Source organism: Nomascus leucogenys, chromosome 14, assembly GCF_006542625.1.
Source record: "Nomascus leucogenys isolate Asia chromosome 14, Asia_NLE_v1, whole genome shotgun sequence".
Taxonomy (NCBI): Eukaryota; Metazoa; Chordata; class Mammalia; order Primates; family Hylobatidae; genus Nomascus; species Nomascus leucogenys.
In genome coordinates this window covers 68,858,356-68,886,081 of record NC_044394.1, presented here as the reverse complement: position 1 = coordinate 68,886,081, position 27,726 = coordinate 68,858,356, and the positions used below count along the sequence as shown (strand labels likewise).

The 27,726-nt window shown below is 46.5% G+C and overlaps 1 protein-coding gene across 3 annotated transcripts in view; it reads left to right on the top strand.

Moving 5' to 3' along the window:
- The first annotated feature begins 5,454 nt into the window (after nt 1–5,454).
- TRABD2A (TraB domain containing 2A) overlaps nt 5,455–27,726 on the top strand; it is a 59,816-nt gene continuing 37,544 nt past the window's right edge. For 2 of the 3 annotated variants that reach the window (XM_003268737.4, XM_012502663.2), the window contains exons 1-2: nt 5,617–5,763; nt 15,854–16,414. In XM_003268737.4, coding sequence (XP_003268785.1) covers nt 5,656–5,763; nt 15,854–16,414 — 669 coding nt within the window. In that variant the 5' untranslated portion in view covers nt 5,617–5,655. Of the gene's footprint in view, nt 5,764–15,853; nt 16,415–27,726 lie in introns of all 3 variants that reach the window. The other variant, XM_004090437.3, reaches the window with a different exon arrangement.

The window sequence follows — 27,726 nt, the reverse complement described above, 5'->3', positions numbered from 1 at the left end:
ATTGTAGGGCATATCAGGAAGAAGGTGTTAGGAGGGCTTGTTAAAGGATTTGGACTTGTCAGGTGATTTAGGGGAGAGTTCAAGGAAGTGGGGATTTGCTCTGGGTTGGGTGCTATCAAGTATTAGTCAGCTTGGGATGCCCTAAAAAATACCCCAGACTGGGTGGCTTAAACAACAGAAATTTCTTTTCTTTTTTTGAGACAGAGCCTTGCTCTGTTGCCCAGGCTGGAGTGCAGTGGTGCAATCTTGGCTCAATGTAACCTCTGCCTCCCAGGTTCAAGTGATTCTCCTGCCTCAGCCTCCTGAGTAGCTGAGATTACAGGTGCCTGCCACCACCCTGGCTAATTTTTGTATTTTTAGTAGAGATGGGGTTTCACCATTTTGGCCAGGCTGGTCTCCAACTCCTTACCTCAGGTGATCTGCCTGCCGTGGGCTCCCAAAGTGCTGATTATAGGCGTGAGCCACCGTGCCCAGCCCAGAAGTTTATTTTCTTACAGTTCTTGATGCTGCAAGTCTGAGATCAAAGTGTTGGCAGGTCTCTTCTCCCAGGCCTCGCTCCTTGGCTTGCAGACGACTTCCTTCTTTCTGTGTACTGACATGGTTGCCCCTCTGTGTGTGCATGTCCATGCTGTTCTCTTCTTTTTTTTTTTTTTTTTGAGACGGCCTCACTCTGCTGCACAGGCTGCAGTACAGTGGAGACTGTGGTTCACTCCAGTCTTGATCTCCCAGGCACAAGGGATCCTCCAGCCTCAGCCTCCTGAGTAGCTGGGAACTCATTCATGCGCTACCATGCCAGGCTAATTTTTTTTTTTTTTTGTACAGACAGTGTCTCCCTTTGTTGCCCAGGCTGATCTCGAACTCCTGGGCTCAAGCCATCTTTCTGCCTTGGCCTCCCAGAGTGCAATGATTACAGATATGAGCCACCACACCTGCTCAAATTTCCTCTTTTTATAAGGACACCAGTCAGATTGGATTAGGGCCCATCCTTACAGTCTAATTTTAACTTAACCATCTATTTAAAGACTTTATCTTCAAATACAGTCACATTCTGAAGCACTAGGGGTTAGGGCATTAATGTATGAATTTTGGGGGATCATAATTCATCCCCAAATAGAATCTTAACATATCTCATCTATGAGGTGGGAGAAATGAATGGAGGTGAAAGCTGGCATTGGTAAAGGAGCAGCCGTCACTCCTTAGAAGAGGCGGATGACTGGACACCCTTTCTTGTGACTTGGCCAATGTTCATGATTTGTCTGTGTTGAGATGTGATTATGGAGGGGTTTTGCTTTCATCTTCATTCATCACAGAGTGGCCTTGTCTGATGTTGATGCTCTGTGAAATTGTTTATGTTCAACAGGAGAACACTATGGCTTAGCTGTGGGTGCCAGGCCAGCTTGTAGCAACACCAAGGCCTGACTGATAAAACCAGACCAGCTCCCAGCTGTGCAGGGATGTTTTCTCTTTTTCACAATCTGGTACAAGCAGTGTGCTGCAAAGCAAATGCAGCTTTGGCATACTTGCCACTCTTTCCTACTTAGAAATTCTTGTGCCAACACTGGGTGGGCGAGGGAGTGCGGCAACATTCAGCCCCTTTCCAAGAATGCACAGAGCCTGCACACCTGGCACACGGAGTTTCCACACCTCCATCAGCCTAGGTCTTCGACTGCTCACCTTGAGGACGGACGCAGCCTGCTGGTTGAGCACCACGCTGGAACTCTTGGGAATGTGCTTAGCATCCCACTTCCCCTGGTGTATTAGTTATCTATTGCTGCTGCAACAAATTACCACAAACTCGGTGGCTTAAAACAGCACACATTTATTTTCCCAGTTGCTTTGGATCAGGAGTGTATATAGAGCTTAATTGAGTCCTCTGCTTAGGGTCTCACAAGGCTACAGTCAGGGTGTTGTTGGCTAGGACTGGATTTTCATCGCAGGCTCAACTGGAGAGGGATCTGCTCCTGAGCTCACTTAGGTTGTTGGCAGAATTCATGTCTTCATGGCTGTAGGACTCATGGCAACTTGCTAAGCAATGGAGAGAGAGACTTTCATTGCTTCTGAACCTTCCTCTGGTCCTTTCTCTTTCCCCTTTCATGTATGGTTGATATTCTTGGCAACTCTCCCATATTAGTCCATTTTGTGCTGCTATAGAAGAATACCACAGACTGGGTCATTTATAAAGAACGGAATGCATTTCCTTACAGTTCTGGAGGCTGGGAAAGATAGCAATGGAGAGAGACACTTTAGCAAGACTGGCAGTACATGCTTATGTAGTCATGTACAAGTAATCACAGCACTGCCCATGACCTTTGCCATGTTTCATTGTTAGAAGCAAGTCTCAGGTTCTGGTTACAATAAAGGACAGGGTATGAAACATAAGTGTGAATATCAGGAGGCAGAATCAAGGGGACCTGCCACCACACCTCTGATGTCCCGATCACCTTGGGAAATCTGTGGATGGCTGCAGGTCAGCCAAGCCAGGTAGAAAAAGGCAGAGTGAAGGCACAGAAGTGTTGCTGAAGCCATAGCAAATCCTCTGCATACTCTGAAAACTTTATTTTTCAGGGTAAATCTGATTTTGAGGAAAGAGCAAAAAGGTATCCGCAGTATAATTTTCTCAGGTACTGCTATGAAGGGGACAAGCCTCAACAAGTTTGTGTAAATTCAGAAAGTCATTACTAGGGGCACAAAAGAAGCACTTAAGAGTAGGTGGACCTAAGCGGATGCTATACTTTGAAGGTGTCCTCCGAAAGCATGTATTGGAAACTTAATCCCTAATGCAACAGTGTTGGGAGCTGGGGCACATTGGAGGGCTTTACCCTCATGACCTCATGAATGGCTTGAGGATGACTTTAGCTCTCGATCTCGATTTCTCTCTCTTTCTCGCTCTCTTGTCCTCTCACCTTCCACAGTGGGATGATGCAGTAAGGAGGCCCTTGCCAGACGCTAGGCACCTTGATCTCAGATTTCCCAGCCTCCAGAACTGTAAGGAAATACATTTCTGTTCTTTATAAATGACCCAGTCTGTGGTATTCTTCTATAGCAGCACAAAATGGACTAATATGGGAGGGTTGCCAAGGATATCAACCATACGTGAAAGGGGAAAGAGAAAGAACCAGGGGAAGGTTCAGAAGCAATTCAGGGCTCTGGCAATGGGCAGCCAGAGGTATGGTCCAGCAACAAAGCTGAAATTAAGGAGCTAAACTTGATACAGAAACTCTGCAGATAAGCAGAGAGGAGGCCATGGGTACATTTAACATCTCCTTCCTAACCAGGAGGAGAAAGGCAGAAAGGCCTGCAACCCAGATGTCTGTATAAGGCAAGTGAGGACCAGGCCATGTCAGCCTGTCACAAGGTCTGGGTCAGCACTGCGGGATGATAGTGGACTTAGGAATGTCTGTGGAAACATGTAGGTAGAGTAGATGTGATTCTACAGAATGTTCAGACACTGAGTGTCTTACAGAATAAATCCTACTTGATGATGGGTCTGGCTAAGAGAAAACAAAACAAAACAACAACAAAAAAACACTTCATTTAAAAAATGTCAGAACCAAACAAAATTATCTAGCTACTTTGGATATGGATATGATATTTCATACTCAGTATCTGACCATATGCTGAGCCATAAAACAAGTCCCAATAAATTCAAAATAATCAAAATCATACAGAGTATGTTTTCTGATTATAATGGAATTGGATTATAAATCTACTGATATTGCAAAAACCACAAGTACTTTTGCACCAACCTAATATTTAGGAAAATTCCATAATTTGGAAATCAATCAACCTACTTCTAAGTAATCCACGGGCAAAGAAGAAAATCACCAGGGAAAGTAGATAATGAAAGATAATGAAATACAGTTTTTCAAAATTTGGGTGATGTAGCTAAAGCAGTGCTTATAGGGAAATTTATAGCTTTAAATGCTTATATTACAAAAGCAAGAAGGCTTAAAGTCAATGACTTAAGGTACCACCTTAAGAAGCCAGAAAAAAAGCAAATAAACACAAAAGTAAACAAACAGAAGGAAATAACAAAGGTAAGAGCAGAAACCAACGAAATAAAAGAGAGACAAACAACAGGAGAAAATGAACAAATTCAGCCATGTTTTGTGTAGCCAGAGAGAAGCCCAGCTCAGAGAGAAGCTGGGCTTCTCTCTGGTCACAGGGATTGATTCATTTGGAGTGGGAGAGATAACATGAAATAATAGATAATTACATCCTTTCGAGTTTTTTTATTTTTATTTTTTTTTTAATAAGAGACAGGGTCTCACTCTGTGGCCCAGGCTGGAGTGCAGTGGTTCTATCTTAGCTCAGGGCAACTTACATTCTTGATACTTTTTGCTTTTCCCCCTGACAACTGAAAGAGAAAGTTTTTGCCAGCAGGTGGCAGCGCTGGTGCCTGAAAACGCCAAAAAGCAGCGTCCTGGGTTGGCCTGGAGACTGCCAACCCAACGATTGCCGCCGGGCTGACATGGGGCAGTCATCTGAAGACAGGAGACAATCAACTCCAGAAAGGAAATCCCCACTCAAACTTAGAAAAAAGTTAGCGATTTAACAAAAACATCTGAACTCTAAATGTTGGTGGAGTTAAATCTCGAAAGACTTGGCTCTTCAAAGCCAGGGGTTCTTTACGGGAAAGTTGGAAACGGGCTTCACAAGACCTCTCCCCGCATTGTATGCAAATCTGCCCCCCCTTTTTTTCTTTTTCCCTAGGAGATCGTCCAGTTATCAGATTCTCAAAACGGACAGCGACTTAAAGCAATTAAAGACCACTGCGACAAATGCTCCTGCGAACACCACTCCGAAGTTAATCGCGCAGACATCTGGACTTTAAAAGGTGGTGGTAAAGTGCGCTCAGGTAGGAGGTGCGGCAGGCGGGGCACGGCTACTTGCTTTCATAATTTCTTTTTTTCTTCCTGATGGACCAATGCTGTGAAAAATCCTCAGTGGGGTTTTGGAGCCGAAAGGGAGCGACGGCAGTTTGCAGCCTTGCTATGTGCGCCAATCAAGGTGTTTCTCATAAATTTCCTCTTTTAATCCTTGCGGCCATCCTCTGAGTTCGGTGTTAACATCCTTAATATTATTCCTAAACATCCATTAAGAGGCTCTTAATGGAGTGCCGGCTTTTGTGGTCCTGGATTTTCAGTGGATGCACACACTGACAATTCCCCTCTCTCTTTTACATTCAAAACTTCCATGAGATTTCCTTTGTTTAAATGAACTTTCCTTTATAGATAGCCTTTCATTTGTTTATTTTGTCTGCCTCTTTCAATCAAGAGGCACCCTCCCCTCAAAATTGGCAGCATAAGCACAGACGTAAACGCAGGAACCAATGCGATTTTAGGTTGAATTTAGGACAGCGCTGGAACTTCACCTTTCCCCTCTTGCGGTCACACGAGGTGGGCGGCGGCCCCGGCAGGGTTTGGGCGGGAGAAACGCGGTTCGGGACTTCGCGGCCACCTAGGCGCGGGGCTGACCTGCGGGGGTGGGGTGGGGGGAGGGAGGTCGGGGCCCGGACCCACGTGGCGGCTGCTGCGGGGCTTACCCCAGCCCCGCCCGGAGGCGGCCCCGCGGCCCCGGCTAAGTAGGGCGGGCGGCCACCTCTGCCCTACTCCTTCCCTCTGCGTTCCGGGCCTCGGAGCCGCCGTGAGGAGGATGAGTCCCTGGAGCTGGTTCCTGCTGCAGACCCTCTGCCTCCTGCCTACGGGCGCAGCTTCGCGGCGCGGGGTGCCCGGCGCCGCCAACTGCGAGCTCAAGCCCCAAGTAAGGCGCGCGTCGGGTGCTGGAGAGCCGGCCTCTCTGCACCTCCTTGGGATGGTTTCCCTCCGAACCCCGCGAAGCAGCGCTTTCGGACCCCGAGCCGACTTACGCGGCTGGGCTTTCACCTAGCACCGCGGCGCTCCTTGCTGGCTCTCCTCTCCGTGCCCTCGGGTTCCCCTTTCCTGCGGGGGCGCAGCCCGCAGGCTCCAAGCGACTCAGTGCCCTGGCCTTTGCCCTCCGCCAGCGTCCGGGAGGGCCTCTGGGGTCTCGCCAGCCATTTTCGCGAGCTTTCGGGGGACGGATCCGCCAGGGCGTAGCGGAGCAGGCACTTGGGCACATTTATTTGAAGTTTCTTCTTCCCTCTCTTCCTTAAGAGTTTAATTTCACCTGCTCATATCAAAATATTAACAGCGCCCTGAAGCTGCTTGGCTTAACCTTTATATGTTCAGTGCCTGAATTTGAAGGGACTTTAGGGAGTTGAAGCCATTTCCCTTGATTTACCGATCTGGGAAACGGACACTCAGCGGGGGACCTGTGTGCTCCAGGTCACAGAGTGCGTTCGCGGAGTGACCACTGTCTAAGCCTTGCGTGTCCTTGCGTGTCCAGCCGGGCGCTTTAGATGTTCGCATCAGCGTTTTGCGGGTGAGGGAAACCCAGGTAAGGGAGGCTCAGTGACCTGCCCGAGTCAACACAGCTCTATAGCGGACAGGTCTTGCGTCTCCGAGGCTGGACCTCTTTCGAGATGAATATTTCCTTCTCTGATCAGTTTTCCTACACTCAGAATTTTCTGTGGTTCTTGAGTCCCTCTCTTCTGAGTGCGGCATAGGTTGAATTTCGCGCATTTGTTCCGGTGGGTTTGATCTCTGTGCGTCCCTGGCTCTGGAGAGGGCCATGCCAGGCTTATCCTTCTGGTGCGCCCGCGACGCGGGGGTGGGGGGGTGGGGATGGGTTGAGGGAGTGTCGGCTGGAATTTAGAGGCCCACCTTTGATGACACCTGCGCAGCTCCCCGGTCTGCCTCCACCCCCGGCCATTCGCAATTTTATTCCTCATCCCAACTGCAGCAAAGCAGAGGACGGCCAAATAGAGCCGATCCTGGAGCTCCGGGCTGGGAAGACGCACGGTGTTTGCCTCTCTAAGGCGTCGCGGGGCTGCGGACGGCCCTCTACCAAGGCAGGAGGCGCGGCAGCTGGAGAGGGGAGCCTGCACCAGGCATGGTTTCAAACTCTGTTGCGGTGTGGCCGCTTCGTGCTTGTTAGACAAGGCAGGAGTCCATCTCCTCACAAGAAAGCACGTTGCCTTTCACTTCTGCAAAACCTATTACCAACTGGTAATTACGACAAGTGAGTCTGGATAAAGTCTCTCTCCTTTAGAATCTGCCTTTATGAGTCCTCTATTCCATCGGTCGACCTTCCTTTTGGTCTCAGGACTCCTTTACATTACAAAAAATTATCAAAGAAGCCCGGCATGGTGGCTCACTCCTGTAATCCCAGCACTTTGGGAGGCCAAAGCGGTGGATCACTTGAGACCAGGAGTTGCAGACCAGCCTGGCCAACGTGGCGAGATCTTCGTCTCTACAAAAAAATAAAAAAAATTACCAGCGTAATTTTTTTTTTTTTGCAGACATGTGCCTGCAGTCTCAGCTACTCCAGAGGCTGAGATGGAAGGAAACCTTGAGCCTGGGAGTGGAGGCCAGTGAGGTGTGATTGCGCCACTGCCCTCCAGCTTGGGTAGATAGTAGTAAAACACAACATAGCACACATTCAATTAGCCATCAGAGCAGTGACCTCATCACACACGTAGCCTCCAGAAAATTCTACAGTACCTTGTGAGGAAATGAGGGTGAAAGGAAAATATCTTAGTTTTATGAAAACAGTTGACCTTATAGATTCCCTGAAAGGCTCTTGGGGACACCCACCAGTCCCTGGACCATACTTTGAGAATTGCTGTTCTATTCTGTGGGCAAACTCTGTCTTACCCCCTGCGGAATTGGGAAGGCCAATCAGTGGCACACATGCTGTTTGTCTGACCCACATGCTGTAAGGGCATTGTGGTTGGGTCCCTCAGTGGGTTGGGGTCTTGTGATTCTAGAGTGGAAGTCCTGGGATCCAGCCTCTAATCCAGTGCAGCAGCCCCTGTAGGATTCTGCAGGATTGTAGGCTTGAGAGCTGTTTTGGTTTTCATGGTTGGTTAATCATTAGAGAGGTCTTCTGAGCCCAGATTGGCCCCTAGACACTGCAGGGTTTACCCTGAGCACCACGCAGGTTGAGTCTCTTTCTTTTCAAACAGAACTCTTAGTGTTCTTTCCTATTCCTGCCTGATGCCTTTTTTTTTTTTTTTGAGACACAGTCTTGCTCTGTCTGTCACCCAAGCTAGAGTGCAGTGGTGCTACATTGGCTCACTGCAACCTCTGCCTCCAGGGTTCAAGTGATTCTCCTGCCTCAGCCTCCTGAGTAGCTGGGATTACAGGCACCCACCACCAAGCCTGGCTAATTATTGTATTTTTAGTAGAGATGGGGTTTCACTATCTTGAGCAGGCTGGTCTCGAACTCCTGACCTCATGATCCACCCGCCTCAGCCTCCCAAAGTGCTGGGATTATAGGCATGAGCCACCGTGCCCAGCCTGATGCCTTTTATACTTGCTCTTTCTTCCCCCTGGAACGTTCTCCCCTCATTTATCCACAGGCTTGCTCCCTTACCTCCATCTGTCTTTGGCTCAAGTGTCTCTCAATGAGTTTCTTCCTGATTACTCTGGTAAAGGTGACATCAACTGCTGCCACCACTACCATTTGCCTTCCCTGCTTTATTTTTATTTGTAGCACTTAATCACCATCTGATAAAAATTTTTGTTTATTGCTGCCCCTTCCCCTATGTCATCTTCATAAGGGTAGAGATTTTTATCTGTTTTGTTTGCCTCTGCATCCCCAGTATCCAGAAGAGTGCCTTGTCATAGCAGATGCTCCAAAAATATTTGTTGAATGAAAAGGATAATGTAAAGCCAGCTTCATTGTGGCTGGTCTGCTGAAGAGTAATCTTGGAAAAGTGCAGTTATTGCAGGTCCAGTGATGCTAGGATGGGAGGAGCTGAGGGTGTGCTGGGTGTTACGGAGTTAGCTTGCAATATGCAGTTGTCGTTGTGCCTTGTTCTTTTTCACTGGATGGACTACACAGGTGTCTGTTAAAATCTCAGTTTGATTCAGAAGCTTGTAGCTTCTGTGTCTCAGTCACCCATGGCCATGTTTTCTCTCTCTTTTTTTTCTTTTTTGAGATAAAGACCTGCTCTGTCACCCAGGATGGAGGGCAGTGTCATGATCATAGCTCACTGTAACCTTGAACTCCAGGCCTCAAATGGTCCTCCTGCCTCAGCTTCCCAAAGTCTTGGGATTACAGGCATGAACCACCATGCCCGGCTGTCTTTTCCTTCTGGGAACAGTTGCAACAAGTTAGAAGGGACATGTTAATAGTGGTTCAGTTTTTTTTTTCTTTTAAAATATCCTAATGTTAAAATCTATGGCTTCTTCTAATTGCCATATATTTTAACAGTGAAATAGGGTAGTGGAGGGTTTTTTTTTTTTTTGTAGAGATAAATAGCCCTACCCTGAGGATATCAGTATAAGAGAGGCAGAGGCAGTTGCACCAGTACAGTAAGTGCAAGGGTCCGGGGGCTCACCAGTGGGCAAGGTAAGGTAAAGAAGAGTCCTGAAGACTTCTTTCAGCCTGTGCCCTGCTGAAGACATGTCTGGTAGGGCAGGATCAGTGTTCCACAGGAATGGTCATTGGTGCACACAGTGGGAATCCGGGTGCCCTGCTTGGTCAGAACAGAACTGTAGGTATTGAAGAAATTGTACATGATAAGAATCATTTCTTTAAAAAAACTCTTTTTGAGCTCCTATGTAGTAGTATATGGTAAGTATTTCAGTGTTTGGGAATATGAAGGTGAATAAGATATAGCCCTTGGCATAAAAAAGCAGAAAAGCCCCTGAGCTGTGTTATCTTGAAAAGAGAAGATGGGAAAGGTGGCACGTGAGGATGTAACAAGGTCAGTGTGGTATTTATCTGGACAGTCATCTGGGATGGAGAAGATGAGCTGGACAGAGCCTTTCTAGATTTGGAATCAGGTGGCGCTCCTAAGCAACAATACAACTAGCAGGGTATTAACTGAAAAAAGATATGACTCTGAATCACAAGTAAAGTCTATTGCATGTTAAGGCTGCATAAATATGGTGTTTAAAAGCTTGGACTCGGGAGCCAGCCTACCTGTCCACCACTTAGCACGGGGCATATTTTTACTCCCACCATAGCACTAAAACTGTTCTTGTCTGAGTCCGTAGTGACTTCAGTGTTGCTCAATCCAGAGGTCAGTTCTCAAATTCTTGATTTCTTTGGCCTACCATCCACATTTAACCCACTTTCTGCTCCTTGATGTACTTTCTCCAATCGGCCTCCTACTCTTCTGATTTTCCCAGCAACCTTGCTGGCCACTTCTCATTCTCCCTTGCTAGCTGCTCTTCTTTCCCCAGACTTCTTAGGGTGAGAGGGCCCTGAGTCTATTCCTAGAACTTTTCTCCTGTGGACATCCTGTTGGAGACCTTATCTAGTCCCATGGCTTTAAAGAGCATCTACATGGTGATGATGCCCTCATCTTTATCTCTGACTCAGGCCTCTCCCAAGCTCCAGACTTACATATTCACCTACCACCTGGACCTTGGCACTAGGTTGTGTGCTTGACATGTCAACTGGACAGATTCAAAACCAAATTTCTGACCTTCCCCTGTAATCCTGTTTCAGCCCCGTCCTTCTCCATATCTGTTACTGATAACCTCATCCTTTCATCAGCAAGTCCTGTTTTCTTTTCTTTCTTTTTTTTTTTAAATTTTGAGATAGGGTCTCACTCTGTTGCCCAGGCTGGAGTGCAGTGGTGCAATCATAGCTCACTGCAGCCTCATCCTCCAAGGCTCAAACCATCTTCCTACCTCAACCTCCTAAGTAGCTGGGACCGGAGGTGCCTGCCACCATGCCTGGCTTATTTTTAAATATTTTGTAGAGACAGGGTCTTGCTATGTTGTCCAGGCTGATCTCAAACTTTTGGGCTCAACCTTCCCGAAGTGTTGGGATTACAGGCATGAGGCACCGTGCCGGCCAGCAAATCCTGTTCTCTAGACTACATCTGGAATTTGATCACTTCCCATCAATCCTGTCACTCCCACTTTGATTATTTTGGTAATGTCCTAACTGACCTACTTGTGTCTGCCCTCATCCCTCTTTTCATCCCAGCCTCCAAGGCGATCCTTTGAACACACTGTCAGCTGATGTCACTCCTCTCTCAAAAACCTGGGCTAGCTCCCATCTGACTCAGTGGAAAGCCTAAGCCCTTCCTGGGGCCTTTCCAGGGGCCTACTGACCCTGCATGGCTTGGCCTCACTCACCTCTCTGACCTCTGCCTCCTGCTTTCCTGTTCAGCTATCCCCCTCTGTCGTGCTGGCCTCCTTGCTGGTCTTCCAGTACATGGAGGCCCTCCCTGCCTCAGGGCCTTTGCACTGCTGTTTCTGCCTCCTGGAGGGAATGCTCTTCTCTTAGATATCCCCATAGTGGGCCCCTCGTCTCCTTCATGGCAAGGCTTAGATGTCTTTCTAGACATTCAGTGACTTTTCTGGTCCCCCTACTTAAAATCACCCCTGGAACCCTGTGCCACAGTACTCACTGTCCGTTTTCTGGCTTACATGTTCTTTTTGTGGTTTTTGTTGTCAAATGATCCTTTACTGAAATGTTTTCCTTTGTGCTTCTTAACTAGCTGGGCATTCCACTGCACCATTGTTGATGTCATGAGTGTGGCAGCCATCAAGATTCAGCCCACAGACTGGGAAGTCCCCAGGATTTCTTTAATGGCTCCAGAAAGTTCTCTGGCTAAAGATTGGTGCTGCATCTGTTGAGCAATGTTGACGACCTCATCAAAAGTGATATTTCCACTGCTTTTAATGTTCTCCTGTTTCTTTCTGTCTCTTGGTGGTTCCCTGAAGGCTTCGATGATCAGGGCAGAAGCAGAAGGTACCACCTCAATCTGGGCCTGTCTGTTCTGAATGGTCAGTTTCACTGTAGTCCTCAGACCCCTCCAGTCACTGGTTGGCTTGGCAATGTCATCACCAACCTTTTTTGGAGACAGACACAGAGGGGCTGATCTTGGGGGCTAGCACAGACGAGGCATTGACTTCACCCCTGGTGCAACTCAGGTATACAACTTTGATCTCGTCAGGGTCTAACTTAGGTGGCATGGTGGAGACGGCTGGTGTCAGATGAACCCAGATTTGGGACACCAGAAGAAAGTTACTTCTTGGCCTCCTCCAGGCTGAAAGACTTAACACCAGCTTACATGTTCTCCACAGCAATTAGCACCAACAGAGAACTGTGTGTCACTCACTGTTGTATTCTTGGTGCCTAGAACAGTGTCTGGCACATGGTAGGCTCAGCAGAAATAATTGTGTTGAATGCAGGCAGTGGGACAGTCCATGCGAAATGCTTGGGTGGAGCCTGGCACACAGTGAACAGCTGCTGTTAGCATCGGTACCGTCATTACATGGCTAGAGGCCAGACATGTGGATGTGTGTGTGTGTGTGTGTGTTTGAAATTTAAGCAGTTTTCAGTGAAAAGATCATACAGTGACCTTATTTCTAGACCAGTAATAGTTGAAAAGGCAACAATAAATAAATAATAAAATGAAAATGGGTGCATATTGAACAGAACTGCTTCTGAAGAGAAATGCAGGTATTTTGAGGTAGGATGGGGACCTTAGGCAGGTTAAGTGTATTGGATAAAAACAAACCAAAACCGAACCAAAACGAACTCAACCCCTCCATTATCCTGCAGTATGGGTTTGGTTTTCCTGGGAATATCTTTGTTTAACATGATGGTGTCCTGATAGATGACAATGAATCAGGTGTCCATGGGTTTAATAATAACATTTCAGCTTGTTTGCTGTGTCTCCCGGTTGGAAACCACGTAGAAGTTCTTGGGTAGACTGCCTGGATATTGTGCAATTAGATCTCTTATATAGGTCAGTGGTACCCAGACATTTCATGAGCCAGACCTCTAAATGAACAGATAAACTAAAATTACTCTTTGAAGGCTGCCTCTACCTATTTGTAGGTAATACTTCTTACCTGTTTACAATTAACCAAAGACATAACTGTCAATCTCAGCTTTTGATTAGCATCTATTATAGTTACCCAGTGTCTTCTACCCTTTTGATCTAATTCTAACCAACAGTGAGACATTTGATTGCTTAATTCGCCTTAGCAGGCGTTCTTGGTAGATGTACAGTTTCCATTTCGTTTTTGAAGTATTTAAATGACCCCAGGGGCCCTTATTACTGCATAAGAGGATGCCTAGGGGATGGGGACCCTATACGTGATTCATCTGTTAATATTACTTCAACAATCAATGGTTTTTAAATTTTTTTTTTCGTTTTTGAGACAGCGTCTTGCTGTTGCCCAGGCTGGAGTGCAGTGGCGGGATCCTGGCTCACTGAAACCTCTGCTTCCCGGTTCAAGTGATTCTCCTGCCTCAGCCTCCTAAGTAGAGTAGCTGGGACTACAGGCGCTCGCCACCACATCCGGCTAATTTTTGTCTTTTTAGTAGAGGCGGAGTTTCATCATGTTGGACAGGCTCGAACTCCTGACCTCAAGTGATCCACCCTCCTCGGCCTCCCAAAATGCTGGGATTATAGGCGTCAGCCACTGCGCTCGGCCTAAATTTTTTTTTTTTTTTTGAGATGGAGTCTCACTCTGTCCCCTAGGCTGGAGTGCAGTGGTGCTATCTCTGCTCACTGCAACCTCCACCTCCTAGGTTCAAGCAATTTTCCTGCCTCAGCCTCCCAAATAGCTGGGACTACAGGCACAGGCCACCACGCCTGGCTAATTTTTTGTATTTTAGTAGAGACAGGGTTTCACCATGTTGCCCAGGCTGATCGCGAACTCCGGAGCTCAGACAATCCACCCGCCTCGGCCTCCTGAAGTGCTGGAATTACAGGCGTGAGCTACTATGCCTGGCCAATAAGGTGCCTTTCAGTAGAAGCACACATAAAACAAGGCTATGTATTGATCAGTTGATGAAAATGTTATTAACAAGAACTTAACCCTATGTTTCCCCTAGGAACAACAGTTTAGTATTTGCTAATTTTGTGTTTGTGGCAACTTTATAAAATGTAACTACCATGAATAATAAGAATTGCTTGTAGATAGAAACTTCATAATCCAAGGGAAGCATGTTACTTAAAAGGCTGAAGTCAAATCCTTTAGTAAAGGGAATATGTTCCAAATATTTCTTTCTCCCCCACTCTTTCCCTCCCTCCCTGTAGTCCTTCTGTCTCTCTCTCTTTCTTTCTTTTTCTGAGACAAAGTCTCATTCTGTAGCCCAGGCTGAAGCACAGTGGTGCGATCTGCAGACTCAACCTGATGGGCTCAAGCAATCCTCCCACCTCAGCCTCTTGAGTAGCTGGGACTACAGGCATGCACCACCATGCCCGACTAATTTTGGTATTTTTTGTAGAGATGGGGCTTTCCTGTGTTGTCCAGGCTGGTCTCAAACTCCTGAGCTCAAGTGATCTGCCTGCCTCAGCCTCTAAAGTACTGGGATTACAGGTGTGAGTCACCATGCCTGGCCGAAATATATACATTTTTTCTATAAACCTAGATTTTCACATTTCCAGCTTTCTTAATACATTGTTCTTGTCACTAGTAGGTCTGCCATTTACATCTAATTCCTTGAGCACTGCACTTCTTTGTACAGTGCCTCTTAATAAGCAGATATGTTATAAATGCCAGTTGTTGAGGATGAGAGACACTCAGGGGCCATGAGTGAAATGGCCTGGCTTCAGATGAACATGCACCGCTGCTCAGCATGTGCAACTGCTTGGAGAGAATCCATCCAGCAGAGATCATCCAGATCTCTGCGATTGAAACTGAAGGCTTTGTGAGAGAAATAAATGTGATCCATGTCCTAAAGGGACAAGAGCAAACTGTAAAATCATAGGCTCATTAGGACCCTAGTTTCAACCTTGGCGGTACGTTGGGGTCACCAGGGGAGCTTTAAAAGTAGCATCTCTGTGGCCAGGAACAGTGGCTCACGCCTGTAATTCCAGCACTTTGGGAGGCTGAGGTGAGCGGATCACAAGGTCAGGAGTTTGAGACCAGCCTGGCCAATATGGTGAAACCCCGTCTCTACTAAAAATACAAAAATTAGCTGGGCGTGGTGGCGAGTGCCTGTAGTCCCAGCTACTCAGGAGGCTGAGGCAGGAGAATTGCTTAAATCCGGGAGGCTGAGGTTGCAGTGAAGTGAGCCAGGATTGCGCCACTGCACTCCAGCCTGGGCAACAGAGTGAGACTCTGTCTCAAAAAAAAAAAAAAGTAGCATTTCTGAGTTCCACCTCCAGAGATTCTGATGTGATTGGTCTGGGGTGGGACCCAGGCATTGGACTTTCAAAAGCTTTGTGGGTGATTCCAGTGCATATCCAGAGTTGAAGCCTCTGCCTTTGGGGATGTTGGTTTTGAGATCTGAAAGAGCAGGGATCATCAGGTCTGCTTGGGAGACAGTGGGCTTCTCAGGTGTCTCTTAGATGGTATCAGGTATATCCTTGGAGGCCCCTGAGACTCACTTCTTTAACTCTTGCCCAGTTCATTGCTAGGGCAGGCATGGCACAATCTCAAAACTGGTGACTGCTATTGCTTTCTCATCTTGGAATCAACATTTTGATTGAAAAGGGGTCCCATCCCCTTTTGACTGAAAAGGTGAGTCTCATCCCAGACCAATCAGATCAGAATCTCTGGAGGTAGGACTCAGAGATGCTTCTTTTAAAGCTCCCCTGGCGATCCCAACATACAGCCAAGGTTGAAACTAGAGTCCTAATGAGCCCCTGATTTCATAATTTGCTCCTATCTATTTAGGACATGGATTGTCCTGGCAGGTGAACCTACATGGACTCAAAAGTCTAAATTCTACTTTGATATTTTTTCTTTTGAAATGTGACTAATTCATTTCCTCTCACAGGTTCCTGACCACCCTTCTCCCCCATATTATACCTTGATGTTACCTCTTTTCTTTTCAGCAAAGTGAGTTGAATTCCTTCTTGTGGACCATTAAGCGAGACCCACCATCTTACTTCTTTGGCACAATCCATGTCCCGTACACCCGAGTTTGGGACTTCATCCCCGAGAACTCTAAGAAGGCTTTCCTGCAGAGCAGCGCTGTGTATTTTGAGTTGGATCTCACAGACCCCTATACCTTCTCAGCTCTCACCAGCTGTCAGATGCTGCCACAGGGCAAGAACCTCCAAGATGTGCTCCCCAGGGACATCTACTACCGCCTCAAGCGCCACCTGGAGTATGTCAAGCTCATGATGCCCTTGTGGATGACCCCAGACCAGCGTGGCAAGGGGATCTACGCAGACTACCTCTTCGATGCCATTGCCGGAAACTGGGAGCGCAAGAGGCCTGTCTGGGTGATGCTCATGGTCAACTCCCTGACTGAAGTGGCCATTAAGTCCCGTGGGGTGCCTGTCTTAGACCTATTCCTTGCCCAGGAGGCTGAGCGGCTGAGGAAACAGACTGGGGCAGTAGAAAGGGTGGAAGAGCAGTGCCATCCATTGAATGGGTTGAACTTTTCACAGGTAAGACTCTCTTTGCATAAAAGACTTGGTGGCATTTGGTTGTATGGGTGAATCTGTTGAGTTTCAGGGCAGGTGATGGACCACGGGCACAGCTTGTCTAGAAATTGTCTTTGCTTAAAAACGCTTTCCCGGGGGTTAAAAAAAAAGCCAAGTGGTCAGTTATATCACTTATTTGAGTATTGCCAAGAAAAAAAAACTTGTTTTTTTCTTATCATTCCAACAGATACTGTGTGCTTTTTTTTTTTTTTTTTGAGACAGAGTCTCACTCTGTCACCCATGCTGGAGTGCGGTGGTGCGATCTCAGCTCACTGCAATCTCTGCCCTCTGGGTTCAAGCAATTCTCCTGTCTCAGCCTCCCTAGTAGCTGGGATTACAGGTATGTGCTACCACGCCCGACTGCTTTTTGTATTTTTAGTAGAGACAGGGTTTTGCCATGTTGGCCAGGCTGGTCTCGAACTCCTGACCTCAAGTGATCCACCTGCCTCGGCCTCCCAAAGTGGTGGGATTACAGGCGTGAGCCACTGTGCCTGGCCCATACTGTGTGCTTTTAAAATGCATTTTAGTTCAGATCCTTCATTAAAAAGCTGCTTTGAGACGTTGTGGACATGTGGATGCCACACTGGTTGTCACAGGGCATGGCCTGGTTTGAAAATGATACTGGACATTGCTGTTTTAGGAGACAGCAGTCTCTTTGAGGTCACTACTGTCCCTCTTCAGGACACTGCCCCAGGACAGTTCCTTTCCTAGGCAGAGTTATGCTCCTCTTACCCCTGGTTTAAGGATCCAACCCCAGGGCATTGGAATTTAGGTCGATATTCAAGAAGTTGTTTCTTCAATTCTCATAAGTAATACTTTATTAAAGTGCCATGGTTTAGTTGTTTCCATGAAAGTTGTTTAAAGTGCATTAGAGACTTCTGGAGACCAATGGGAGTTTTGCAATATGAAATAAAGTGTTCTTGTTTTGTAAATGTTCTCACTGGGTCACCTTGAGGTTTTATTCCTCAGAATTTGAGATTACTGTTAATCCAAATAGCTCAGCTTTAGCAGATCTTGACATACTGAACTAAGGTTGTTATTTAAAAGGTGTAAGGACATGTAACAGCCTAAAAATAATGTTCCTGAGTTGATAATGATATCTTTAGGGAATTTATCTTGCTAAAATTCTATAATATTAATAAGTACTCAAATGCTATTCTATATGCTATAGTATTTGTTTGACACACTAAGATTTATAGATAAGATAAGGGATCATTAATTGTCTGCACTGATCTCCTGGGAAAGATTTTCTTGCGTTATTATGGAAACCCAAAGAGCCAGTGTTATAACCTTTTCAATGTCTGCATTTAATATAATATTTTGGAAAAGAAAGGTGCTTTGATTTGAAGGCTTATTGATTTTGACCGAATGAGTTTGAAATTGGTGAGCATTTTAACCTGAGCCAAAGCCTTCTTTCATACTCCCAATTGGGGAAAAAAAGGCTTGGAAGTAAACTATTAGCTCAAGCAAGGTATCTTTGAAGGAAGGTGGTTGTGCAACATTGTCTCTTTTTTTCTTTCTTTCTTTTTTTTATTATACTTTAAGTTCTAAGGTACATGTGCACAACGTGCAGGTTTGTTACATATATATACATGTGCCATGTTGGTGTGCTGCACCCATTAATTCATTTAGCATTAGGTATATCTCCTAATGCTATCCCTCCCCCGTCCCCCTACCCCACGACAGGCCCTGGTGTGTGATGTTCCCCTTCCTGTGTCTAAGTGTTCTCATTGTTCAATTCCCACCTGTGAGTGAGAACATGCGGTGTTTGGTTTTTTGTCCTTGCAATAGTTTGCTGAGAATGATGGTTTCCAGCTTCATCCATGTTCCTACAAAGGACATGAACTCATCCTTTTTTATGGCTGCATAGTATTCCAAGGTGTATATGTGCCACATTTTCTTAATCCAGTCCATCATTGATGGACAATTTGGGTTGGTTCCAAGTCTTTGCTATTGTGAATAGTGCCACAATAAACATATGTGTGCATGTGTCTTTATAGCAGCATGATTTATAATTCTTTGGGTATATACCCAGCAATGGGATTGCTGGGTCAAATGGTATTTCTAGTTCTATATCCTTGGGGAATTGCCACACTGTCTTCCACAATGGTTGAACTAGTTTACAGTCCCACCAATAGTGTAAAAGCGTTCCTATTTCTCCACATCCTCTCCAGCACCTGTTGTTTCCTGACTTGTTAATGATTACCATTCTAACTGGTGTGAGATGGTATCTCATTGTGGTTTTGATTTGCATTTCTCTGATGGCCAGTGATGATGAGCATTTTTTCATGTGTCTGTTGGCTGCAAAAATGTCTTCTTTTGAGAAATGTCTGTTCACATCCTTTGCCCACTTTGGGATGGGGTTGTTTGTTTTTTTCTTGTAAATTTGTTGGAGTTCTTTGTAGATTCTGGATATTAGCCCTTTGTCAGATGAGTAGGTTGCAAAAATTTTCTCCCATTCTGTAGGTTGCCTGTTCACTCTGATGGTAGTTTCTTTTGCTGTGCAGAAGCTCTTTAGTTTAATTAGATCCCATTTGTCAATTTTGGCTTTTGTTACCATTGCTTTTGGTGGTTAGACATGAAGTCCTTGCCCATGCCTATGTCCTGAATGGTATTGCCTAGGTTTCCTTCTATAGTTTTTATGGTTTTAGGTCTAACATTTAAGTCTTTAATGCATCTTGAATTAATTTTTGTATAAGGTGTAAGGAAGGAATCCAGTTTCAGCTTTCTACATATGGCTAGCCAGCAACACTGTCTCTTAAGATAACGTATTTCAGAGATATTTTAGAGCACTATAATTATAGACTACAGTGTCATGTTGATTTTATAACACATTTTTAGGGTTTGTGTAGGTGTTTAAGATGTATAAACTAAATTTCTTATAAGACCTTGAGGTTAAGCTAGCAAGGTAGAGTTGTTTAAATTTAGGAGGAAAACATGACTTGTTCTTAAGAGTCTTTTTTTCATGTAACTTCCCCATGTTTCATTTCTAGAGATAAACAGTAAAATACTCACAACCTGAGTATACAGCTCAATGACTTTTTTTTTTTTTTGAGACAGAGTCTCACTCTTTTGCCCAGGCTGGAGTGTAATGGCATGATCTCAGCTCACTGCAGCCTCTGCCTCCCAGGTTCAAGTGATCCTACTGTCTGGGATTACAGGCACCCGCCACCACGCCTGGCTAATTTTTGTATTTTTAGTAGAGATGGAGTTTCACCACATTGGCCAGGCTAGTCTTGAACTTCTGGCCTCAAGCGATCTTCCTGCCTCAGTCTCCCAAAGTGCTGCGATGACAGGCGTGAGCCACCACACCTGGCCTCAGTGTATGACTTTCAACCATCACTTAACTTCTCTAAACTTTAGTTTTCTCATCTTTCCAATGGGGATAATAATACTTGCCCTACCATCCTGTTATCAGAAGCAAATAAAGGCAGGAAATTGGAAAGCACTTCATAAATATTATAAGATATAGGCAGAAGGGAGTGAACATACAGTGCCTACTATGAGACAGTCCTCACTGATAATTTTATATTTAACTCTCAAACTTCTCAAGATGAATGGTATCATTGATTTTGCAAAGGGAAATTGTTTTTCTTCTTGGTTTCCTATAGACAAAGATTTTTTTTCAAAGAAGTTAAAGGAAAAGAGGACATAAGTAAAACAGAAGGGCTAGCAGAGGTTGCAAATAAGAGGCATATGGGCTGAATCCGGCTTGCAGTTCTGTTTTATGTGGTTAGCATGATTTTTTTTTCTTTTTTAATGACTAAGTTGACAATATTTAAAAGTTGAGAAACACAGTACGGAGAACAGCCTGGATTCTCTTGGGCCATCAGAGGATCTGGAGTACTGGGGCCATGCTCCCACATAGCAGCAGTTGGCTGGACTGAGCACTGGCCGCCGCCTTTAGATGCGGCCAATATTGTCTTTCCAGTTTGGCCGCAGTCCCCACTCCTCCCTGTTGCCTTTTGCCTGGACATCTTGACTTCTTTTAACTCATCTGCCTGGCCCCTGTAGGCCTTGTGGCTCTTGGTTTGTGGGGTGTAGTTCCCTGAATCTCACTGAAGTCTGGCAACAGGTTAGGACCCTGACACGGATGCCTGGATTTGATCTTGTCATCGCAGGGCAGACATCATCCTTGCCCCTCGGTATCGAATCAAGTTATGACTCCTGTTCTCCTTCACCTAAAGTTCATGCCTGCTTGGTACTGCCAGCTGCATTGGCGTTCCTTATGTGAAGGAAGCACATAGCTTGGACCTGGAGGCTCAGCGGAGTGGGCTCAGCAGGGTGGTGTCTCACTTCTTCTCTGTCTGCACAGGTAGGTTCCCCTAGAGAAATGGTCTTGCTAAATCCCACCTCCATGTTCACACATCACCAGGCATCTATGGACAGGCTCTGGGCATGGGGAATTGCAATGCCTGCTCTGCCCATCTAAGCATAGGACTCTCCTGTCCACTTCCCCACCAAATGATTGGATGTCATGGTGGGGTGGGGCAGGAATCTGGGAAAGCTCCGGTCTCCTCAGCATGGAATCTGTCCTTTGGGACCCAGTCGCATCTTGGCTTGGGCTCTTTTTTGTTATATCTCTAAGTGAACATGAATGTAGACAACAGTTCTGGAGTTTCCCTCTGCTTTCCACATGCAAAGCCTGCATCTTTGGGCTTTCAACATCCTAAGAGGCAGTTAGTTGGATGTAAAAGTCCTTTTGCAAACCCCAGAGTTGACGCTGAGCTGCTCTTATTGAATTGCTACTGTGCAAAGCATCACTTCTTTGTTATTGTTTACTCTTGCCAATAGATGGCGCTAACATATTTCATATTTGCCTTTTTGGCTGTCATTCTTTTGTACTTTCCAGGAGGACAGTCACTGCCAGTTCTTGTTCTTCAGGACCCTAACAACTCACTCTCTCTGCTGAAAAGCCTCTTTTTTTTCCCCTGCAGTGCAACATTCAGTAGTGGTTTAGGCTCAGTGGACATACTTCCAGATTGTATGAAACTGCAATTCTTGAGCTATAGTTTTGGGGTGTTGGAGAATATGGCGACTTTGTTCTTTGGAGCAAGTTGTCTTTAGTTTGGTTGGTCACCTAATAGAAGAAACAGATGGCTCCAAGATGATTCTCTGGAAAGGTCCATGGCATAGTGGAGTGGTGGAGGCAGCCCCGCTCCCCAGGAGCCTTGTGGTCTGGCTGAGAAGGAAGGGCAAATTCCTAGAAGGATGCCACCTCTCTCAGCCTGTGGTTATTAAGGGCTAGGTGGATGCTGGAGGAGTGGGAGCTGGGGAGGTGCTAGCTGGCCTGAGGAAGACTCCTATGGAGGAAGGGGTCAGATTCTTTAAGGATGGGGTGGCCTGCCAGGCCTAAAGGAGAGGATCCCGGGGATACCATGTGGTGCCTTGTTTTGTACTTTGCAGGTTTCTGCATATTCTCACATCAGTGCTGTGGGTATTAAGAACAACCCCTGGGGCTAGGAGGTCGCTGTTCCTAGAGGCCAAGGCAAGATTGTGGGGGGTCAGCCAGCAGAGGTCACTGGGGATGGTTTCCTGCTGGAATAACCCGAGAGAGGCCCATCTGGAAGCAGAGGGTGGGCTGGCCTGGGGTCACAGCAAGAGTTAGTGCAGGACAGGCCTAGGCTCTCAGATCTCCTGTTTCTAATCCAACTCGGCCTCTGAGTGTCATGCGGGACCCCTATTGCCTTCAGTGGGGATGGCACTAAGTTCAAAAGGTGGAAGAAGAGACCCAGAGCCAGCAAATGAGACACAGGGTTTATTGAGAGGACTGACTTACAGGGTGATCCAGTGGCAGTGGGCTGGACAGGAGAATCCCAATCGCTTGTGAAAAGCATGCAGCTGATAAATCACCTTCACTTAGCACCCACTCCTACATGGCAATCCTCGTTTAACTCAAAGCAAAGGGCCTCAATCCCTTGTGTGGTCCATGTTCCACAGGATGGGCCAGGGGTTCACATGTTCCTTATAGACAAGGAATGAATCTCTGGGTTGGCCACTCCTGGATTCCTTAGCTCGGAATTCTGAACACACATTCTTCTTCTGAAGTTATTGCTGTCAGGTGCACCTACACTGAGTGCTGCCAACTGCCAGACTTAAAGGAGCAATTGGCTGAGGGATTCTGGCTTCCCCATCATAAATTCCAATAAAAGCAGGAGGTCTCATTTTAAAAAAAATTGACTATGATGCTCATAGATGACTTTTCCACATTTTCCATGATCGATTTGGAAGTTGCTTGAAGATGGAGATCCTGACATTCTGTTTTTCCTTGATAGTTTTGGTTTAAAATAAAGGCCTAGGAAAAATACGTGAACTCTCTGAAAGAGAACTCTTCCCTTTCTCATCAGGAGATCGAGACCATCCTGGCTAACACAGTGAAACCCCGTCTCTACTAAAAATACAAAATATTAGCCAGGTGTGGTGGCGGGCGCCTGTAGTCCCACCTACTCGGTAGGTTGAGGCAGGAGAATCACTTGAACTCAGAGGGCAGAGGTTGCAGTGAGCCGAGATTGCGCCACTGCACTCCAGCCTGGGCATCAGAGCGAGACTCCGTCTCAAAAAGACAAAAAAAAAAAATTGAATAAAGCCTTTCTAAGAGCTATGTAGATATAGACTGGCATCTTAAGATTCACATGAAGTCTAACCTTTTGAGAGCAATTTGCTTTTATCCCAGTCTTTTGCTTTTTTACATTATTTCTCAACACTGCTATGTATTACTTCCTGTTCTTAGGCGTGGTTGGGCTGGAGTGCTGCAGTTACTGTCGGTACCCCGGGAGCCTGACACATCTATTCCTTGGATAAACCATGTCCCAGCTTTCACATAGGCGTCAATACAGATGTTGTACGTGGACAGTGTCTTCATAAATTAGAAGGCTGGGTGGGTTCTTAGCTCTCTCGGGAGTGTCTTCTGCAGTATTTTTTTCATGTTGGACATCCCTTTAGTTTCTGATTTTTTTGACCAGAGTAGAAAATCAAACCAACGTTGTACCTGAATGGCTGGCTGTGAAGCTCCTGGGCTCGCAGGTGCAGACTTCAGCCCTGCTTCCCACTGGGCACAGGCCTGTTCAGGACTTGAGCTGTCTTTCTTTTTATGGCCACTTTTTATTTGGGACACATTTCTTAAGCACTCAGCATAGGTGAGGCACTCTGTTTCTAATTTTGGGGATTCAAAGACAAAGCAAGTGTTGATTCTGCCTTCTCCTGTCTCTGGGCTGCCCCTCTAAAGTCCAAAGCGAACTTAAAAAAAAAACAAGAATAGGTATTTTTGTACCTATTTTTATGCAGGTACCTGGATGCCACACATGCTGCTGGGGTTCTGACCATGCTGTGGCTGTGTCTGACCCTGCCCAGCTGCTTTTGGGGTCCTAAGAGAGGCACTTCAAGGGGAGCGCAGCCTAGTTTCTGCCTCATATCCCTGCCTCCTGCCCTGGTGAACTAGGCTGGCAGTAGAGAGCTCCTTTGAAACCCTAGCAGCCAGCTCTTCCTTGACACCTGCTTGGTGGATCAGCCCAAGGACACGTCTAGACTTTAGGAATAACTCCCAGCATGTCTCCATGCGAGAAAAAGTGAGAACATGAATTCTCCATCCCTCCTCCAAAGAGTCCACCTGCCAGGTAGGGGTAGTTGAGGCAGAGTCTACCCCACTTGCGGGAGAGGAAGAAGCGCAAGGAGACAGGTGGGACTGGGGCCAAGTTTTTGTCTGGGATCCTCCAAGGAGCTGGGCAAGGTGTTGGGGTCAAGGTGCTCCATGGCCCAGGGACAGAGGAAGTGGGGGCTGCCCTGGACCCTGAGGTGGTTACTGGTGGTGTAGCATCACGTCATACCACGGGCATTAGGGCGCTTCTTCTCTGTCCCTCCTGACACTTTTTGTGCTGTCCTACCTCCCTGAACTCTTCCATGAGGCTCTTCCCTTTGCATTCACAGTCATTTGGAGCTTAAACGGGAGCTTCAGCAAGAGCTGCAGAATCATAAAATGAGGAATCCTAACAGGAGTGACCTCATTAGCCTCTCAACGCTTAGGTGAGAACTGCAGCTCACACTGAGCTTCTGCTCTTGTGGGTGCTTTGGGCAGGTGAGGTTGTTTATCGCGAGCAGAATACAGGCAGGTGGGTTGCTGCTGCCTGACTTCCGGGGAAAGGACAGCTCTGGGATGCTCTGTGCTCTCTGGGGCTTCAGTGCTGTCTGAAGAGGCTGCTGATGGTTGTTGACACAACCCAGGCCCAGAAATGATTTTGAAATGCTGTAGAGCCGGGGTCCCCTATCCCCAGGGCACAGACAGGTATTGAAGCTTCATCTGTATTTACAGCTGCTCCCCAGCCATTCCCTATTGCTCGCATTACTGCCTGAGCTCCTCCTCCTGTCAGATCAGTGGCAGCATTAGATTCTCATAGGAGTGTGAAGCCTATTGTGAACCGTGCATGCGAGATCTAGGTTGTGTGCTCCTTATGAAAATCTGATGCCTGATGACCTGTCACTGTGCCCCATCATTCCCAGATGGGACTGTCCAGTTTCAGGAAAACAAGCTCAGGGCTCCCACGGACTCTACATTATGGAGAGTTGTAGAATTATTTTATTAGATATTACAAAGTAATAATAATAGAAATAAAGTGCACAATAAATGTCACGTGCTTGAATCATCCCGAAACCCTCCCCCAACAGCACCCCTCACCTGGTCTGTGGAAAAACTGTCTTCCACAAAACTGTACCTGGTGCCAAAAAGGCTGGGGACTGCTGCTGCAGGGTAAAGCCCTATTGGATGGCCCTGTAAATCGATCGCCAGGCTGATGGAAAGTGTTTGCAGATGTCTGAGGCATCTTGTGACTGAATCCAAGCTCAAGGGCTTGATACCTGCCTGAGCACCTCCCCACTGCTCCCACCTCCCTTTCTGGATCCAGGACTTTCAAGATCCTGTCACCTCCTCACATTCCCACCCAGCTCTGGCTCTGCTTCTCGAATGTGGCCTACATCTGGCTTCTGCCAGTGGGTGATCTGGAGATGACCCCACACACCTTCTCCACTTCTCCAACAACTCCCAACCCTGACTCTGCTGTTGCTGTGACAGTTCAGAAAGCAGGCGCCATTGCTTACAAGGCAGAGAGAAGAAACTGTGGATGAAAGAGAGAAGGAAATAAGCAGAGAAAAGGAGGCTTAGGAAATGGATTCTAACAGCACAAGACTGGAGCTTTCTTCTTGCTTTTCTGGTCCTCTCCTTAGGAGATGATGTAGAAATCACTGTTAAATAACTGCAGTGGACATGAGGGTTTGTATTAGTTTGCTAGGGCTGCCATAAACCAAGTACCACCAACTGGGTGGCTTAAACAACAGAAAATGTCTGCCTCACGATTCTAGAGGCTAGAAGTCTGAGAATTTTAGTGTCGGCAAGGCTGGTTTCTTCCAAGGCCTCTCTCCTTGACTTGCACATGGCTGTCTTCTCCTTGTGTCTTCATGTCTTCGTCCATCTGTCTCCTCTTCTTATATGGACACCAGTCATACTGGATTATGGCCGACCCTTTTAACTTAAAGGCTCTATCTCCAAATAGTCATTTTCAGAGGTATGGGGGGGGATAGGTGGTTAGGACTTTGACATATGAATTTAAGGGGTACACAGTTCAGCCCATAACACAGACCCAGGGTAAAGTTCATGGCAGGTGCTTGCATTGTGGCTAATTCTCTTATAGCAAAGGTCACTTGAGCACAGGAGTTCGAGACCAGCCTGGACAACATAGTGAGACCCCCCCATGTCTCCAAAAAATAAATGAGACCAAGCCATGAGCCAGATAGGCCATTTGGACTGCCAGTTTCCTACCTGTGATGTAGAATGTTCAGGCTAAACCAGTGGTTCTCAAAGTGTGTCCCTGGACTGGCAGCATCAGCATCACCTGGAACTCATTAGTAGTGCAAAATTTGGGACCCCCATCCCAGACCTCCTGAACTGGAAACTCTGGGGGTGGGGCCAGCCATCTTTGCTCTAACCAGCCCTCTGGGTGTTTCTGATGCACATGCAAGTTGGAGAACCACTGGGTCCTATTCTTGGTCCCTGCTCCAGTCCTGTTCTTGTATTGCCACAGTGCGTTACCTCAAGTTGCAGGGCTCAGTAAAGACCCTCTTTTCTCCTGAACTCATAGTGTCTGCTGTCCATATCACCAATGAGAAGTTTCTCATTTACTTCCATGCGGTGGCTGTTGAATTATCAGGCTTATGGTTATTTAATTCTTTTGTTGGTGAATAACTTTCCAGATGTTTATTTTGTCTCCTGGCCTGGCACAGAAACTTCTAGAGAGCAAGGATCTTGATTTACCCCTCCCTTTTTTTGGTATGGGTCTAGCATCGTGCCTTGCACATGTGGGTGTTTACTAATTGCTGGGTGCAAGTGGAGGGAGGTAGTTTTCTGAGAGCTCAATCTGGCCATACTGTATTAAACGACCAAACTACAGCATTTACTCTTTGCTGGCTGTTTCCATCTTTACCCTGACTTTTTCTCTTCTGTTGATCTTCCCAGAATCATTTCCTTCCTGCCACCAGGGCAGAGATGCTGCTTACACAATAATGTTAGTGTGCCATTTTCCTGGGGAGTAACTTCCAAACAATACAAAAGTGAAAGTTAAACATACCCCGAGGGCAGTAGTGGGTGTGTGGCTCATGGGCTGTGGGGGCAGAGACCTTCCTTCCCTTGCGAGGGGTAGTTTTTGAATCTATGATGCAGGTTTTTAAAAATTTTTTTATTTCTGTAGAGATGGGGTCTTGCTATGTTGCTTGGCTGGCATGAAACTCCTGGCCTCTAAAGATCCTCCCACCTCCGCCTCCCAAAGCATGGGGATTACAGGTGTGGACCACTGTGCACGGACAAATGGGAATCAACCACCCCATGGTTCCACTGGAGTTTGAACCCAGGACCTTCAGTGTGCAAAGCAGACATAATAACTGTTACACTATGAAACCATGTGTGGTGCAGCTTTATAGCTTCTCTCCAAACCAGTCCTGAACTTCAGGGAGCCTCATATTGATTGAAGAGCCTGAAAATGAAGGCTGCCCCGAGGCCCTTGGTTGCTGGGAGCAGAAGTGACAGACAACTCTGCGGTGGGGTGGATTTTGGGCACAGCCTATCCTCATGAACCCAGTTTTTCTCCCTTCCTCCTTCCCTGGGGCCATCATGGTAGAATAACTGCCTAAGAATGTGATTGATGAGGAAAAGGTATACAAACTTTATTTTCTAAATGTTATCCAGATTAATGAACATACTGGAATTTGAGCTGGATTTTCAAGGGAAGGCTAGCATT